The 17890-nt window shown below is 37.3% G+C and overlaps 2 protein-coding genes across 3 annotated transcripts in view; one reads left to right on the plus strand and one right to left on the minus strand.

Annotated features, from left to right (window-relative positions):
- Positions 1-4874: 4874 nt before the first annotated feature.
- LOC137632745 (uncharacterized) lies at positions 4875-10106 on the minus strand. The gene is made up of 2 exons (XM_068364822.1): positions 9565-10106; positions 4875-7153 (listed from the first exon to the last, which is right to left on the minus strand). Exon 2 carries the CDS (start codon positions 7103-7105, stop codon positions 5735-5737), a length of 1371 nt encoding a protein of 456 aa, XP_068220923.1. The 5' UTR covers positions 7106-7153; positions 9565-10106; the 3' UTR covers positions 4875-5734.
- A 4655-nt stretch (positions 10107-14761) lies between these two features.
- Positions 14762-17890, plus strand: part of LOC137633200 (acyl-CoA dehydrogenase family member 11-like) — a 108289-nt gene continuing 105160 nt past the window's right edge. The window contains exon 1 of one of the 2 annotated variants that reach the window (XM_068365360.1): positions 14762-14843. Coding sequence is in view for 1 of the 2 variants with exons in the window: in XM_068365359.1 (XP_068221460.1) it covers positions 16954-16967 (14 nt within the window). In the remaining variant the exon portion in view is untranslated. Of the gene's footprint in view, positions 14844-16864; positions 16968-17890 lie in introns of those variants that run through there. The other variant, XM_068365359.1, reaches the window with a different exon arrangement.

A 17890-nucleotide genomic window follows, 5' to 3' on the forward strand; every position in this document is an offset into this window, starting at 1 on the left:
TCTCACACACACACTTCGTTTAAACTTTGAGGTAAAGTTTCGTTCAAACCTGCCTATCTTTTGAATCCATTGTTTACATTCGAGTGTCATGAAAGCGACTCCTCCACCCAAGGCTCCAATCCCCCCCCCCCCCCCCTGATCACCACGTTTTCTTATCATGGAAACTTTTCGTCTATTTGTTATCTTCTGTGAGAAAAGACAACAGACTGAGAATTTTTTATTTTTCTTCAATTTCAATATTTCCCTTCACCCATTCCTCCGTTTTATCAATGTGGTGGTTTCAAAACTGAAATCAGAAACTGAATATCATTAGCAGGATTAGGTTTGTGGTAGGCTATTGGTAACGTCCCTGCATGGCGATCTGCAGGACTGGTGTTCGAGGTAGTTCATACTCGATAGTTTCTTGTAGTGTCTGCAACCTTGTCATCCTTGTGAGATAAGGATGGGTATTTTTGGGGAGCCTATTATTCTACCTGTTGAACTATCGGCAGCCATTGCCTGGCCCTCCCTGGTCCTAGCTTGGGTGCTTTTCATTTGTATTTATGCTTAGTGGCATTGTCAATGTCCCTCGCCTCTGCCATTCATGAACGACCTTTAAACATGAGACCCTTATGAGAGTAAATTAGTTGGAAACTATATTATACAAAACGACACCCATTTTATAACGCCTAAACAAATCTAAGGACAATGAACCCCTCGTTTGACGGTTGCAGACTCTTTTAACAAGAAAATGCATAGATACATGATGTACTTGATGTACTGGTAAATGCAAAGTACTTGCAAACTTGTCTGAACATTGGCGTCATTTCTTAGAGACTGGAGAATTATTACCATTTTAAGACTTTACTTAACATAAGGTCGAATTCTAGATTCCCCCTTTTTTCAAATATTCTATCTGATTCTACACTTTCAAAATCTAATTATTGCAATTCTGTTATAGCGAATGTTTTTGTATATAGTTGTTTTGCTGTTTTATGGCCTTTTATTCCAGGCCTTTCTTTTCATATTCAATTGAAGCTCGAGTTTTATGAAATCAAATTTAGTCCCTTTTGTGTTTTCTTAGTAATTGATTGACTGGTAGGTTAACTGACGTTGCACCAGCTAGAGTCACAGGTCACAGACTGTGAAATGCCAAGGAAACTAGATTATGTATATATATATATATATATATATATATATATATATATGTGTGTGTGTGTGTGTGTGTGTGTGTGTGTGTGTGTGTGTAAATTCTTTTATTTATATAATCAAACTTGGATTTCCCTCCCTTGATGTAAAAGATCAAAATATGTTTCATCCTGGTGCACATCTAAACCTGTGCACATGTGATGGACATGAGCACATCTGCTAAACGTGTGCACATCTTCTAAATGTGTGCACATGTGCTGGACATGAGAAAATCTCCTAAACGTGTGCACATCTTCTAAATGTGTGCACATGTGCTGGACATGAGCACATGTGCTGGACATGAGCACATCTGCTAAACGTGAGCACATTTGCTACAAGTTTGCACATCTGTTAAATGTGTGTATTGTGTGCAAAGTATCAATATAATAATACCAATTTCCTAATATCGCAAGAGGGTCTGCCCCTCTCTTTTATTCTTCTCCTGTACTTCTCTTTCTCCCTATTTCCTAAATCTTTCCCATCCCGAGTACCTGCCTTTGAGCTATAAACTGGATTGTATCCAGGGGTACTCTTCCTTTCCCCATATTCCCCACTTCCCTATTCTTATTATTGTTGTTGTTGTTAAATGTGTGCACATCTGCTAAAGGTGGTCACACCTGCTTTGAACACACGTACGAATAACAGTGTTACCACCAAACGCCCAAACATTTTTCATAAATTATATCTTCAAATGTGTATACAACCGTGGAAGTGTTAAAACCTCACCCATACCTTATTAGCGTCCCATCACTGAACATGTGCGAATCACTGTGAAAGTGTCCCAATGGTTTTCATTAACTACGTGACACCAGTGCACACATGTGCACCTAACCGTGAAAGTACCAGACGACTCCCTAATCAACCAACGCTCTCAACCACAGCAGAAGTGCACAGAAGTTGCTAATGATTTGCCTCTGAGAAGTCATTATCTATTGGATTTTCCCTTCGCGTCAATCACGTAGTAGAGCTCACACACACACACACACACACACACACACACACACACACACACGCACACACACAAACCTCTTCTTCTTCTTCTTCTTCTTCTTAGTGCACGCGACCCGTCAATAATGTCCGCTGACATTATTCAACCCTTCCCACCTCCTCCCCCTTTTCCTAACTACAACACGGCAGTTGGGGTTTCCGAGACACCGAGTAGTCATACTTTTGGCAGTGCCACTTAGCGTGACGGGAAAGATATATATATATATATATATATATATATATATATATATATATATATATATATATATATATATAGACATATAGATATGTATATATACACTCATACACACACACACATATATATATATATATATATATATATATATATATTGCTTATATAGATTTTTAGAAATAAATTACACTCATTTGTTAGCTTTTTGTACTCTTATTGAAGAGTTCTAAATTTTTATTTTCGTTATTTAGGACTTTAATTATTCATTAATCGAACGGCAGTGAATAATTTAAGGAAGAAAACTTTATCAAAATAATTCATAAAATAATCTAGACTTAAATTGTTCATTAATTGAACGGCAATAGATAATTTAAGGAAGAAAAATTTATCAAAATTAATGATAACAAATATACAGACTTAAATTATTCATTAATTGAACGGGAATGAATAATTTGAGGAAGAAGAATTTATCAAAATTAATCATAAAAAATATACAGACTTAAATTATTCATCAATTGAACGGTAATAGATAATTTAAGGAAGCAAATTCATCAAAATTATTCATAAAAAAATATAGTTTTCACTAAATCTATATATCAAAGGCTGAAGAGTATTTAAATGACAACAGAAATTATTTTCATAAGAAGAGTTAATAATTTGAAACCCTCGATAGTGCGACGCCATTTATTTGAATTCAACAAGTGAGCAGCCCTTTCATATAAATGTGTAAAGCATAATTAGTCAATATTGAAAGGTGTTTACTCTCTCTCTCTCTCTCTCTCTCTCTCTCTCTCTCTCTCTCTCTCTCTCTCTCTTCCCCTTTGCTTATCTTTCAGTTTACCAGGATGTGACGTTTCTCTAAACAAGGAAACAACACACACACAAATTTACGCACTCACAAACAAACTTTCAGACAGAAAGTACAATGACGAGGATATATATATATGTATATATATTTATATATATATATATATATATATATATATATATATATGTGTGTGTGTGTGTGTGTGTGTGTATGTATGTATGTATGTATGTTTGTGCATAAAATTACAGGAAAACCTAATGCTAATGGTCAAAAATCCACATGAAAAAGTAATATATAGTGTGAATCCGGCTAGTGTTGTCTCTTGAAGAAGTAAGACGAAACTAGTCAGTATTCACTCTGTATTTTCATTTTTCTTGTGTTTTTTTTACACTTACACTCATACACACACACACACTCACACACACACACACACATACAGTCACCTTCAGTCGCATTCAGTCACCTTCCATCACCATCAGTCACCTTCAGTCACCTTCCATCGTCTTCAGTCACCTTCCATCACCTTCAGTTACCTTCCATCATCTTCAGTCACTTTCAGTCACGTTCCATCACCTTCAGTCACTTTCCATCACCTTCAGTCATCTTCCATCAGATTCAGTCACCTTCCATCACCTTCAGTCACCTTCCATCAGCTTCTGTCAACTGCAGTCACCTTCCATCTCCCTTCAGTCACCTTCCATCACTTTCAGTCACCTTACATAATCTTCAGTCACCTTCCATCGCCTTCAGTCACCTACCATCACCATAAGTCACTTCCAGTCACCTTCCATGACCTTCAGTCACCTTCCATCACCTTCAGTCACCTTCCATCACCTTTCAGTCACCTTCCATCACCTTCAGCCACCTTCCATCACCCTCAGTCACCTTCCTTCACTTTCAGTCACCTTCAGTCACCTTCCATCACCTTCAGTCACCTTACATCACCTTCCATCACCTTCAGTCACTTTCAGTCCTCTTCCATCACCTTCAGTCACCTTCCATCGCCTTCTATCACCTTTAGTCACCTTCCATCACCATCAGTCACTTCCAGTCACCTTCAATCACCTTTCAGTCACCTTCCATCACCTTCAGCCACCTTCCATCACCCTCAGTCACCTTCCTTCACTTTCAGTCACTTTTAGTCACCTTCAGTCACCTTCCATCACCTTCAGTCACCTTTCATCACCTTCCATCACCTTCAGTCACTTTCAGTCCTCTTCCATCACCTTCAGTCACCTTCCATCGCCTTCTATCACCTTCAGTCACCTTCCATCACCATCAGTCACTTCCAGTCACCTTCAGTCACCTTCCATCACCTTCAGTCCCCTTCAGTCTCCTTCCATCACCTTCAGTCACCTTCTGTCACCTTCCATCACCCTCAGTCACCTTCCGTCACCTTCAGTTACTTTCAGTCACCTTCCATCACTTTCAGTGACCTTCAGTCACTCTCAGTCACCTTTATTCACCCTCCACCACCTTCAGTCACCTTCCAATCACACACACTGGTCCATATTTTGGGGTAGTTAATTTTCAATCTCGGTTATTTTTTTTATTTATAGTCAATACAAGCATTACCTAAAGCAAAAGTAAACTTCAGGAAATATTCATACCAAGCATCAATATTAAATGATAATAGGATTAAGAAAAATACTGAGTACAATGAATTAGGTTTATGTCCTAAATATAATTCAGACAATGGTAAAATGTGTCTTTGTTGCAAGAGAAACAAAGTCTATTGTATAATGTGTCCTTATTGCAATCAAAACAACGTCTATTGTATAATGTGTCCATGTTGCAGTTAAAACAAAGTCTATTTTATGTGTTCTTGTTGCAATCAAAACAAGTCTATTGTAAAATGTCTTCTTATTGCAAGCACAACAAAGTTTATTGTAAAATGTCTCCTTGTTGCAATCAAAACAAAGTCTATTGTATAACGTGTCTTTGTTGCAATCAAAACAAACTCTGGCTTTGAATCTTCTTCATCTTTGACAAGCATTTATAGAGAATCTGGTTTAATCTCAAAACACAAATCAAGAATAATTCAAATTCAATGCAAGGTACATTTGCTAATGTTTTGTATCAGCAGATACTGTCATCTGACGAGGCTCATATTACAAACGATAAGAAGATTTTTTTAACAATCCCATCAAAGAATGAACTGTAATCAATATGTGTTATTGCTTGTAAAAACAGCTGATCATCTGTCTCCATCTATTCTATCTACTGAATCCTTGTATTAAGCCTTCCTCTCCCCCTTCTACCTGGTGGCTCTATAATAATAATAATGATGATGATAAACATGTCCTGTACTTTCTTACAACTAACTTCAGTATTGAGTTCCTCAGACAATAAAATCATAGCTGAAAATATTGGGTATGAAACACTTCAGTATTTTCAGCCAACTGCAAACAATATTTAACAATTGGTAAACTAAAGATAGATCTATTGTATGATGTTGCAGCATTAATAGTTGCAACATTGCCAATATTACCAATTAATACACTAATTTTCATCATTGGTAATCGTTTCCAAGTTGCACAGAAAATCCGTTGCGTCTACTGCATCAAAGGTGTCCACCACTACACGGACGTCTCAGGACCTCCGCAGTGCAAAAAATAGTGCCGTTTGTTTTCCCCTGCAGCTTTGTTCATGTAGGATGGAATCTGGAGGGGGCTCTGGTAGTTTGCACGAATGCTGGGCTCAAAAGAACTAAACCTACGGGCCTCTAATTGTTGTCGCTTATGCCTATCACGCTCCTCTGTGAGGTGCATTGAGTACCCTGCGCTTACTGCCCTCTTGGAAGCGTTTACCACTAATGTCGAGTTTTGGCGCTCGCCAGACAATCCTGGTTTTCTCTCCTCTACTTCTGATGATCCTTCCATGTGCTTCTCTAACTGTTTCTTCATTGAATTTAATTCTCTTAGACTCAAAGACACTCCCGAATCTTCCATGTTCACCGGGCACTTTATTGGAATGGTGCTTCTACTAGCAATTTCGTTGTCACTGCCCATGACCTGGTCGTTGAAGGGCAAGGCACATTTCTTTGAAGATATTACTGGAGATGGGTTTTCCACGCTCTCTGTGTCTGAACTGGATGTGCCAATTCCTTTAGCTTGTTCTTCTGGAGAATTCATTTGGATACTTGGTACAATCATAGAACATTTGTCTGATATATCGTCTCTCTCTGGATGTACTTCAGCAGCTGTTTCCTTTTTCGAAGGTGAGTTAATGAGGGACCTAGTTTGGCTTTGTTTTCTACATTGTTCATTTTCGTTGACGAAGGAAATCCGTTTGCTGTGTCTTCCTTTGTTAATGGCATTGTCAAGGTTGAGAAACCCATCGTTATAGTTGCTGTTGCAACGGTAAGAGTAATTCGGAAAGGCGGTTTCGGCATCAACATCCAGCTTGTTTCCCTTGTTGCGTAAATTGATGCTGGCTTTATTCAGAGAACTTCGGTTACTTAAGTCTCTGAGGCCGAACACCGACATTTGAGAGTAGTCAACATCACTCTCAACCTCTTGGGTGCAGCAGCAGTACCAGATTTTCATACAATAATGTAAGATGAAAACAAAGTGTAGAACTGATGTCGACAACAGAAGGACTAAAACAACACTGACTACTGTTTTAGACAAGGTTATGTGATCTCCCTGATTGTTTCCCGTTTCTTCACCTGACTCCTGTTCAGTGGTGTTGGTTTTGGCTCTTTCTGCGTTCCCTGTTGTCCCTTGTGCAGAAACCTCTCTTCCATTTTGTGAAGAAGTTACTGATGGAAAACCCAGTAGAATTTCATCAGAGATGTGGTGTTGTGTAGAGGACAATTCGGAATCTCCATATGTTGATGTAGTGTCTGCCGACATTGTTGTTTCATCTTGTTTTCCTGAGGTTGTGATTGTACACACCAGCAGTACGTATGCTAACTTTAAGAAATTCATGGATGATAAGAGCAGCATCTGATAGTGACTCAGTTCATAAAGAATCTCAATCTTTGCAAGCAAATTCTGCAAAAAAAAAAAAAAAAAAAATTGTGTTAGTTTATTATAACTTCCAATCCTTGACTTCTTTATAGATAAATAACAGCAATTACTCGTATAGTACTAGAATTCATTTACATTGTTATTTATCTTTTAAAAATTACAAAAAGCAACAAGTACAGCAGGACACAGTAGTTCCTGGTAAACCTCGCTACAGGGAAATGCACCCTGTGACACTTTTACTTCCCGGCGAGTGACCATATGACTAGTATAGAGTGAGATATCAGAGGTGGTGGGCAGGGGCTAAATGCAGGAACTCTCCGCGCAGAAAAGGTGTGGCTGGGTGCATTTCCTCAGAACGATGTGTGCCAGCCTTCCCTATGTTGAACTGTACAGTTGGCTTCATTAATTCTAATACATTCCACACTAGGCCAAGGAGACGTCTGACAGCCGGACATTGTAGCAGGTAACGCTTCGTTTAGCAAAAGAGGAATGTTTGGCATCTTCTTCTGTTGACATGTTTTTCCCATTTGTATGGGGTAAGCACTGTTGCCTTCATTTAGTAGTCCTGATCGGCTGCCCTGCCTGACATTGCTTAGACCCCAGTAGCGTATGTTTGTGTGGTGTACCAGTCACCAGCGTGACAGTGTCCTTCCTCCCAGCAGCGAGGAGTCCTGGCGTGATAGGTCGACAGTTTGAGACGCGTGAGGTGTCTGTTATGATTTTAGGTGTTGGAATGGCTTTGTTTGTCTCTGCTTGTAAAACAAAATCACTGTAAACACGTGATCAAGAGCAATTTTTAGCCATTTTATGAAGTGCTATTAAACAAATAACCACAGTTTTTTATACAGAACTTTATAATATTAATAAAAATGCTACTGATCGTGTGCTTACAAGCTCAACGACTTAGTTTTACAGGCAGCGTTGCCAACAGTTTCTCTTTTGCTAAACACAGCGTTACCTGCTACACTGTACAGCTGTCAGACGTCTTCTTGGCCTATCGCGGGACGTACCAAAATTAATAAAGCCAACTGTACCTATATGAGCATCACGAATAATTCTTCCTTCTTACCAAGAGCTAATTCCATTCAAACTGTGGACCCCAGTGCTTGAAGTGAAGCTGATCATGATTTACCCAGTTATTATTATTATTATTATTATTATTATTATTATTATTATTATTATTATTATTATTATTAGCTAACCTACAACCCCAGTTGGAAAACCAAGATGCTGTAAGCTCAAGGGCTCCAACAGGGAAAAATACCCCAGTGAAAAAAGGAAATCAGGAAATAAACGATATAAGAAGTAATGAACAATTTAGATCAAATGTTTTAAAAACAGTAACATTAGAACAGATATTTCATATGTAAACTATAAAAAACTAATGTCAGCTTGCGCAACATAAAAACATTTGATGCAAGTTTGAATTTTTTGAAGTTTCACTGATTCAACTAAAGTTTCAAGTGTTTCAGCTGAACCCGAGATTCACTGAAACTCTTTGTTGGGAATTGTCTGGAATAAAAGCACATGTTACAATCCTTTTCAGAATTAATCATCCATATAATGAAATCTAAAACCTAAAGGAGATCTTGACAAATAGACGTTTAGGCTTGTTTAATTTTATCCAAAGTTCACACGTTTTCTACTGTATAAATGGGGTCAAGTAAACACTAACCATTATAAGAGGTATATATATATATACCTGTATATATATATATATATATATATATATATATATATATATATATATATATATATATATATACTTGTATATATGTAAAGATTAATTTAAATTTCGTGAATGTTTTCTAGTATCGTATTCACAGGAATGTGTATTTTATAGCTCATATATTTATGTATACTGTGTATATATATATATACAGTATATATATATATATATATATATATATATATATATATATATATATATATATATGTGTGTGTGTGTGTGTGTGTGTGTGTGTGTGTGTACATACACACACACACACACATATATATATATATATATATATATATATATATATATATATATATATATATATATATATATATATATATATCACCCAGAGAAACTCCAATATCTTGTTCACATTTATCACTAAAGAATGTAGCCTCCCGAGTCTTTTCTCAAGAGAAAAAAAGGAAAAACAGCTTTGATGTAAATTCACCTCTATCGTCAGTATTCGAAGAACTTGGATTATAACACTGACGCTAGTATATTCAACACTGCAACATCAAAAGGAATCAGAGAGGTTCTTTGCTGAGGATTCTACACATGCACCAGTGAAAGGATTCGCCAGATAATTCTCTAGGTCCAAGAGGTTAACTAGAGGTCTTTTAGAATTAAAATGAAGTGGTAACGGTCGCATTTAGTTCACTATCTAACCATAATAGCGAGTATGTTTTTCTACTATTTCGTGAAAAAAAATCATTACCTTACGTGAATTCCTCAGACAGGCAAGGCCTATTTTTCTCCGTGTTCCTCAGGGAATCAGACGGGCAAGTCCTACTATGTCTCCAAGTGTCCTCAGAGAATCAGATGAGCAAGCCCTACTGTCTCTAAGTCTCCTCAGCGAATCAGACGAGCAAGCCGTATTTGCCCACAAGTGTCCTCAGCGAATCAGACGGGCAAGCCCTACTCTGTTTCAAAGCGTCCTCGGGGAATCAGACGGACAAGCGCTACTCTTGTCTCCAAGTGTCCTCAGGGAATCAGACGGGCAAACCCTACTCTGCCTGCAAGTGTCCTCAGGGAATCAGATGGGCAAGCCCTATTCTTTCTCCAAGTGTCCTCGAGGAATCAGGCAGGCAAGCCCTACTCCGTCTCCAGGTGTCCTTAGGGAATCAGAAGGACTTGCCGTACTCTATCTGCAAGTGTCAGAGAATCAGACGGGCAAGCCCTACTGTCTCTAAGTGTCCTCAGGGAATACTTCGAACCTCAGTCGTTAACTCCAACTTTGGGACTTATTATTGTTATAAATGTCAAATTCCAACAAAAATGCTTCCGTCTCCTCCCTCTCTGTTACTCTGTTACTCTCTTTTTATCTATATTCCGGTTGGTGGATGATTAAAGAGACAATAACAGGATGTTATGTCAATTTGTCTTTCCCAAGAATTGTGGTGATAATTATAACGGCACCGAAGTTAAGTCAGTCTTCGTATTACTGGTATCTATACTTATTTGGATATTATCTCTCTCTCTCTCTCTCTCTCTCTCTCTCTCTCTCTCTCTCTCTCTCTCTCTCTCTCTCTCTCTCTCTCTCTCTCTCAATATATATATATATATATATATATATATATATATATATATATATATATATATATATATATATATATACATATATATATATTTATATATATATTTATATATATATATGTGTGTGTGTATGTGTGTGTATAACTACAACAACATATACAGCTGTTTCTAGTCTACTGCAGGACAAAGGCCTCAGACATGTCATTATTGATGTCTGGGGTTTGGCCAGCTTTTCATAAACACTCTGGCTACAGCAGATTGTGCTGGAAAACTTTTATCTTATCACTCACAGCAAACCAACCTAGTATGGGTGTATGGGTGGCCCTGGCAAATACAGCTTTGCTGATCATGGCATATATATGTACGTGTATATGTGTGTATACATACACACATATAAACTATACGTGTTTCAAATCTAGCTCATACAACACACCTCCCCAATACAATTAACTCTCTCACAGGTGAACGACTCAACTTTAATGATGACGGGCAATTGGGGATGGAGGGTGTTGGAGACCTTTGACATACTCAGAACGTCCTTGCAAGAACGTTTGAGAGACTGACACCTGTTGCAATTGCAACAGCGAGGGTGGGGAGGGGGGAGGGGTTGATTTCAATCTTCACTTGGTTTCTGTTAATGGCTCGGTCATTTCGCCTTCGAACGCTGTCAGGTGGAATTGGACGGGCCGAGGAGTGGCGCTGTTCGTTGTTGGTTGAGGATTAAATTGATATTTCACGTTTTGAGTGACGCGTTTTAATCGTGTTCTGGACCTTATGTTGATTTTATTTCATTAAGTATTTTATTTGCTAATTAGCTCTTTGTTAGCTGTGATAATCACCATCGTAAAATTAATGGTGATTATATAGGAATCTTCTTTATTATTATTATTATTATTATTATTATTATTGCTCATTGGTAGAGTCTTGAATCATTGCCCAGCCAAAAGCATTTTCCATAGAAGAATTTTCAATGGACATTTTTTCCCAAATTTAAAATTCTATATCAATTCCTATTTGTAGTTGATATTTACACATATTCAGTGTATATGTATGTGGTAACGTCCCTGACTGGTGATCGATAGACTGGGGTTCGAGTCCTACTCAAACTCGTTAGTTTCTTTGGTCTCTGCAACCTTGCCATCCTTGTGAGCTAAGGATATGCGGTTTGGGGGAGCCTATATGTCTATCTGCTGAGTCATGAGCAGCCATTGTCTGACCCTCCTTGGTCGTAACTTGGGTGGAGAGGGGGCTTGGGCGCTAATCATATGTATATATGGTCAGTCTCTAGGGTAATTTCCTGCTTCATGGGTCATTGTCGCTGCCCCTTGCTTCTGCTATTCATGAGCGGCCTTTAAAACTTTAAACTTGTGATTTTCATGCTTTCAAATAAGCCACAAATATACCTTATCCTTCCTTCAGCAATTCCTTAAAGACATGATCCATTTAATCTTACATCTGAGGCTCTGAAGACTTTTAGTTTAAAATTGAATTATCTCTGCCATGTGATCTCAGACTTTTAGGGTAATCCATTAATAACTAAAGGGGCACTCAGTAGAGCGCAGACCTCCGTCGCGGCAGCTTATTTCTCGACCTTTTTCGTGACGTCAACCTTGACCTTTGACCTTGATATGTATTGATTGGCGTGGATTTTCATGAACTCAAATCTGAACCAAGTTTGAAGTCTTTGGGAAAACGATGTTCAACCTTATGGTTGATTATGTGAATTGGACATTTTGCTTGACCGTAACCTTGACATTTGACCTTGACCATGCAAGATTTAATCAATTCTAGCTTTTTGCATAACAGTTAATCCCTGCAAGTTTCATTACTCCACGATTTAAATTGTGACCAGGAAGGTGTTCAGAAACAAACAAACACATAGATAGGGGTGAAAACATAACCTCCTTCCAACTTCGTTGGCGGAGGTAATAAATCTTTCTATCTAACCAAGGGTTCAAACATATGGAAGATAGAAATAAGAGTAGACATTATTTTTATCGACCATAGGATCGAATCCTCGGCCGGGCAGAAATATTTATCATTAAATGAATATCCTTATGGGTCTGATATAGCATCATCATCATCATCATCATCATCAGCCGTTACTAGTCCATTGCAGAACATAGGCCTCAGACATTTCTTTTCACTTTTGTCTCTGTATGGTCTTTCTATGCCAGTCCACGCCAGTAAACTTTTTTAGTTCTTCAATCCATCGTCTTCTCTTCCTTCCTATATATTGTGAAATATATTCTGTATATTTATAAATAATGTGTATATAAGTATATATACATATTATTGCACATATATTCTTATATATATATATATATATATATATATATATATATATATATATATATGTATATAATATATATATATATATATATATATATATATATATATATATATATATGTGTGTGTGTGTGTGTGTGTGTGTTGTGCGTAAATATAAATGTCATTTAATTGGGCTCACAAGGCTAAGGACAACATGGCTGAGGACTATGAAGCGAGAAGTAGGAGATGATGAATGGAGAAGTATTGTTTCAAAAGCTCAAAATCGAGACGACTGTCGAAATCTAACCGAGGCCCTTTGCTTCCATAGGCGTAGGAGAAGATGATGATGATGATGATGATGATGATGATGATGATGATGAAATATCACGTGCTCTTACTTGCACGTGCCTGCACGTGTGTGCGTATGCACTGCGTACACTTTCCAGAATTCCAATTCCAGTGCCATAATTCTCGCTCAGTCTTGGGCTGCATCGTATTTCAAGTCCAGTAACTTGCAGTAATTGATTCAGTTAACAGAAAAGATTTCCATTACTTTAGTGTCTCTCTGAAGGGGGGATGGGGCAGGAGGAGGAGGTGTTGGATTAGATAGTCTTATTATTATTATTATTATTATTATTATTATTATTATTATTATTATTATTATTATTAGTGAAAAGGATGACAGCTTTGTGCGTGACAAACACATACAGTGCATGTCTACCTAGCTATCTAAATCTCTCTCTCTCTCTCTCTCTCTCTCTCTCTCTCTCTCTCTCTCTCTCTCTCTCTCTCTCTCTATATATATATATATATATATATATATATATATATATATATATATATATATGTATGTATATATATATATATATATATATATATATATATATATATATATATATATATACTGTATATATATATATATATATATATATATGTATGTATATATATATATACATACATACATACATACATACATACATACATACATACACACACACACGTGAAGAAGCAATTTTTCTAACTGCGGGTATCTCCAGAGAAAAACTTCACGTTGGTCACTACCGCACGCATACTTTAACTGCTGACTTGCAGATAAATTGCCATTCATGAGTGGCCTTTAAACGCTTGCCAATATCAGAGAAGTACGTGGAACTTAAGGATCATTCTCAATCAACAGAAAACTGTTTCGCGTTAGCTCTTATGTGAAGTATGTGTACTAAAATCATTTGTTTAAGAATTTACACGATGCATAAAATTTCGGAAAAGTTTCCTGATCGCTGATTGGTTGGACAAGATAATTAAAAGGGCACCGCTGCAAGTCAGTGCAAATGCGCCTCATTAAAAGAAATTGAGTATGGTTACCAATATGTGATATGGTTATTAGTTAATTAAATTCTCAAATTGGAATTACCTTTTCGACCTGTTTATTTTAATTTTTTTATATTGTTTTCTATCTACATATTGTAACAAATTGTTATTTATTATTTGTTTTTGAGATAGAAAAAAGGGGAAAATATGTATTATTACAAGAATATCATCAAATATTACTAATTGATAATTATCGAAAGCCAGAAAAGAACTTTTTTTAATCTTTTATTATGAAAATACAATTACTTTTTTTTAACATATATTTTTTTGGCTTTTATAAAGAAATATTCCTTTACAAATTTTATTTAACATTTTTGTATATACATTATAATATCTATTATAATATGAAAAAATTACAATTTTATTTTATTATTTTTCTGAATATGTTTTTAAGTTACAAACATACTGTCAGTGAAAATATTTTTAAAATGATTCTTATATCCAATAATATTTACATTTAATGTATTTAACAGTTTATTCTTTATACACTTAATAATTTGCTGTTCAGCACTTATTCCCAATTGTCTTGCCATCCAGATACTGAAGTAAAATCTGCTATTAATACCATTGCTGTATTTTCAAACCTTTTTGAGTTAGCTTCAAAATATAGTGTTATTATCCTTAACCTATTATTAGTTTTCAATTGACAACATAAAGAACTCTTAACCAAAATAGATACTAAATGAACTCTAAACCAACAGTAAAAAAAAATGTCAAAAACCTTATCTAAGAAACCCACAGAAGAGGGGCCGTTACAGAGACTACGACATAACAGTTAGTGCTACTAGACAGATCTTGCGAAAATCGTAACCTGATAACTTCGTAGGTTCAACATTTAACTTTTATTTATTTCTACTTGAACCTTTTACTTTCTGTTTGCATATAACTTAACCAATATATTATAATAAATTTTGGCCATTAATATATTTTTATTTGCAGTTTTAGTAACCATAAACCACAGGGAGTTTGTAGATTGGCGGACACTGATCCGGGGAAAAAAAGTTAAATCTCATTTATTAAATCATAGAGACATGTCCTAATTTAAAGGGTCCAACCTTATTTACGTGTGTAGTGTGTAGCGGGCTGTGGTTGTATGTATGATAGCGGCCACCTGTATGTTTTATTACGGATAACATAGATGTTAGCCCCCCCCCCCATTAGGTAAGTAGGTAAGGTCACGGCTTGTAGGTTAGGTTAAGGGGAAAAGTTTTTGTTAGTTGATGTCCAATTTTAATCCACGCAGTAGAACTGGCCGCTGATATACAAAGGCTCCGATTACGGTTAACTTAGAATATGGCAGTGTAAGGATGTTAGGTTAGGGGGGAAAGATTTGTTAGTTGATGTCCATTGTTAATCCACACGGGAGGAACTGGCCGCTGATATACAAAGGCTCAGCAGGCCGAGTATATTGTATAAATTCTTTAATTATTAGGTTAGGAAATTTTTTTAATTTTGTGAACTGTGATCCAAATTCATGTAGATCCTCCTACGATCTTTATTTGGCAACTTCACAAAATTAAGACAAACATTTATATCTGTGATTATTATGTGTAAAGTGTTTCTTTATTTTCCACATTCGAGGCTTTGCTAGTTAGCGAATTCTTCCTAAATTTGTCACTTTTCCCATCTTGTACATTATACACAGCACTGGTAAGGTAAATATGTACTGTATATTTGTACTGTCACTATGACTTGCCCCCACAATCCCACTTATTCGAAGTAACCTATGGTAGGACTTCATATTCTTACTCATTGCACGGTTAGATATACATGTTAACACTTGACACAATTAGATGGATATTCGTCCAATACTTGGGCACTACCGCAAGAGTGTTATTGGGTCCTTTGACTGGTCATAATATTACATTGGAATTGTCTCTGGCTAAGACTCATTTTTCCTTTGCCTATACAAAATACACCAAGTAGTCTGGCTTATTCTTTACACATTCTCTTTCCTCATACACCTGACAACACTAAGATAACCGAATAATGCTTATTCGCTCAAGGGATTAACTACCGCACTATGATTGTTCAGTGGCTACTTTCCACTTGGTAAGGGTAGAAGAGACTTTTTAGCTATGGTAAGCAGCTCTTCTAGGCAAAGGACACTTCAAAATCAAACCATTGTTCTCTATGATGATGATTGTATATCGGCCTGCAACTTGGCTGGATTATACTATGTGAAAGCAGGATACACATGTTGGATTGGCACAGACACAGACAGATTGACAAGATAATGATGGAATGAAGCAGCAGTGATGACCGGGAGGGAGTCCAAAGGAGGTCTTGCGGTCATGCTAAACCCGTTCCTTCTCGGTTCTGGAGAAATTACGTTTTTTTTATAAGAGGTCCTGATCACTAGTCATGAGTAATGCCATAGCTTCTGTACCGTGGCCTTGCACTGTCTTGGGTTAGAGTTCTCTTGCTTGAGGGTACACTCAAGCACACTATTCTATTCGTTTCTTCATTTTCTTTCCTCACTGGGCTATTTTCCCCATTGGAACTCTTGGACTTATAGCATCCTGCTTCTAGGATTATAGCTTACCTAGTAATAATATTATTAACCTAACCTAGGATGCTGGGTTTAAGCATGACTGTGTGGCTTTACCACCTGCGTCCACACAGCTTTAGGTTAAAATACTACTGTCCGTAAATTCATGTATTAGTTTTAGTGTGTTTTTGTATTAATATAAGATATTATTCATACACATTCAGTTTACTATCTTTTCTAAAATCTTATAAGATTTTTTAGGGTATATTAATTAAGGTAAATCAAAATGCATACCTGTTTAAATTTTATAATGTCTTGGTTTTGCAGATTAATTACAAGTTTATCTGCCGCATCCATTGCGGCGCGGCTGTCATTTAAAGAACCAACTGCAGACGAGTTTTCTCTTATTCCCAAACACACCCCAGACTAAACATATTGCATATGAGGCAAAACTTGTGAGTTTTTAAATGATTTAGAGCAATTCTTTTTACTGAACAGTCATCAATATTTTTATAATAGGACACTAAAACCAAGACTCAAATTTACGAACACGCTCTACATTAATTCCAATTAGTTTGCTGCAGCTCTTTTGTGTATTTGATCTCATATTGTCTTATTTTGTAAATGTATATTTGTTCTGTAACCGAAATACAAACCATGCTATTTACAGTACATTGGGTTTACTGTACCTTTTAGCGCAGCTGAAATGACGAGCCAATAGTTTCAACGAGAGTTAATTACCCCCGCGCTAGTTAGCGGGGGGTAGGGGAAGGGTAGCTTGCTACCCCTCCCCCCCCCACACACACCGGTGACTTGCTTCACTTCACTTTTGGCTCGGCGATGAACAGACGTGTCTGTCCATCGTCCTCGTTGACAGCCTTTAATCTTTTTTCTGCTTTTTCTCTACAGCTTGTGTGTGTGTTTGAAGTTGACTACCTTTATCTTTGCTATGCGTACGTGCCCTGGTATTGCCGGCCGCCCTTGTGGGACCTTTATGTCGGCCTTGGATACGGATCCTCACACCCTTTGCCCTCAGTGTCGGGGCCGACGGTGTGACCAGGAAAACGTGTAGGGAGTGGTCTGCCTCCCAGTGGGAGAGGTTTGGCCGCCGGCGTAAGAAGAAGTCCAAGAGAGACCGTTCTCCTTCGGGGGTTGCCTTGAAGGAGGAATGTTCTCGGGACTCTTCTTTTGTCGCCCAAACCTCCTCCGAAGCTCCCCCTCGTCCGGCTCCTAAGGAGAGTCGGCCGAGTGGTAGCGCAGGCCCTAGTTCTGTTTCCCGACCTTGGGTGGGGGGAGAGGGCGTCGCCTCCCATAGCGGGGCGGTTCCCCCTCCTCCTCCGGGGGAGGTTATTAATAATTCATTGTCTAATGATGATCT

The sequence above is a fragment of the Palaemon carinicauda genome, chromosome 42, assembly GCF_036898095.1.
Source record: "Palaemon carinicauda isolate YSFRI2023 chromosome 42, ASM3689809v2, whole genome shotgun sequence".
NCBI classification, from domain to species: domain Eukaryota; kingdom Metazoa; phylum Arthropoda; class Malacostraca; order Decapoda; family Palaemonidae; genus Palaemon; species Palaemon carinicauda.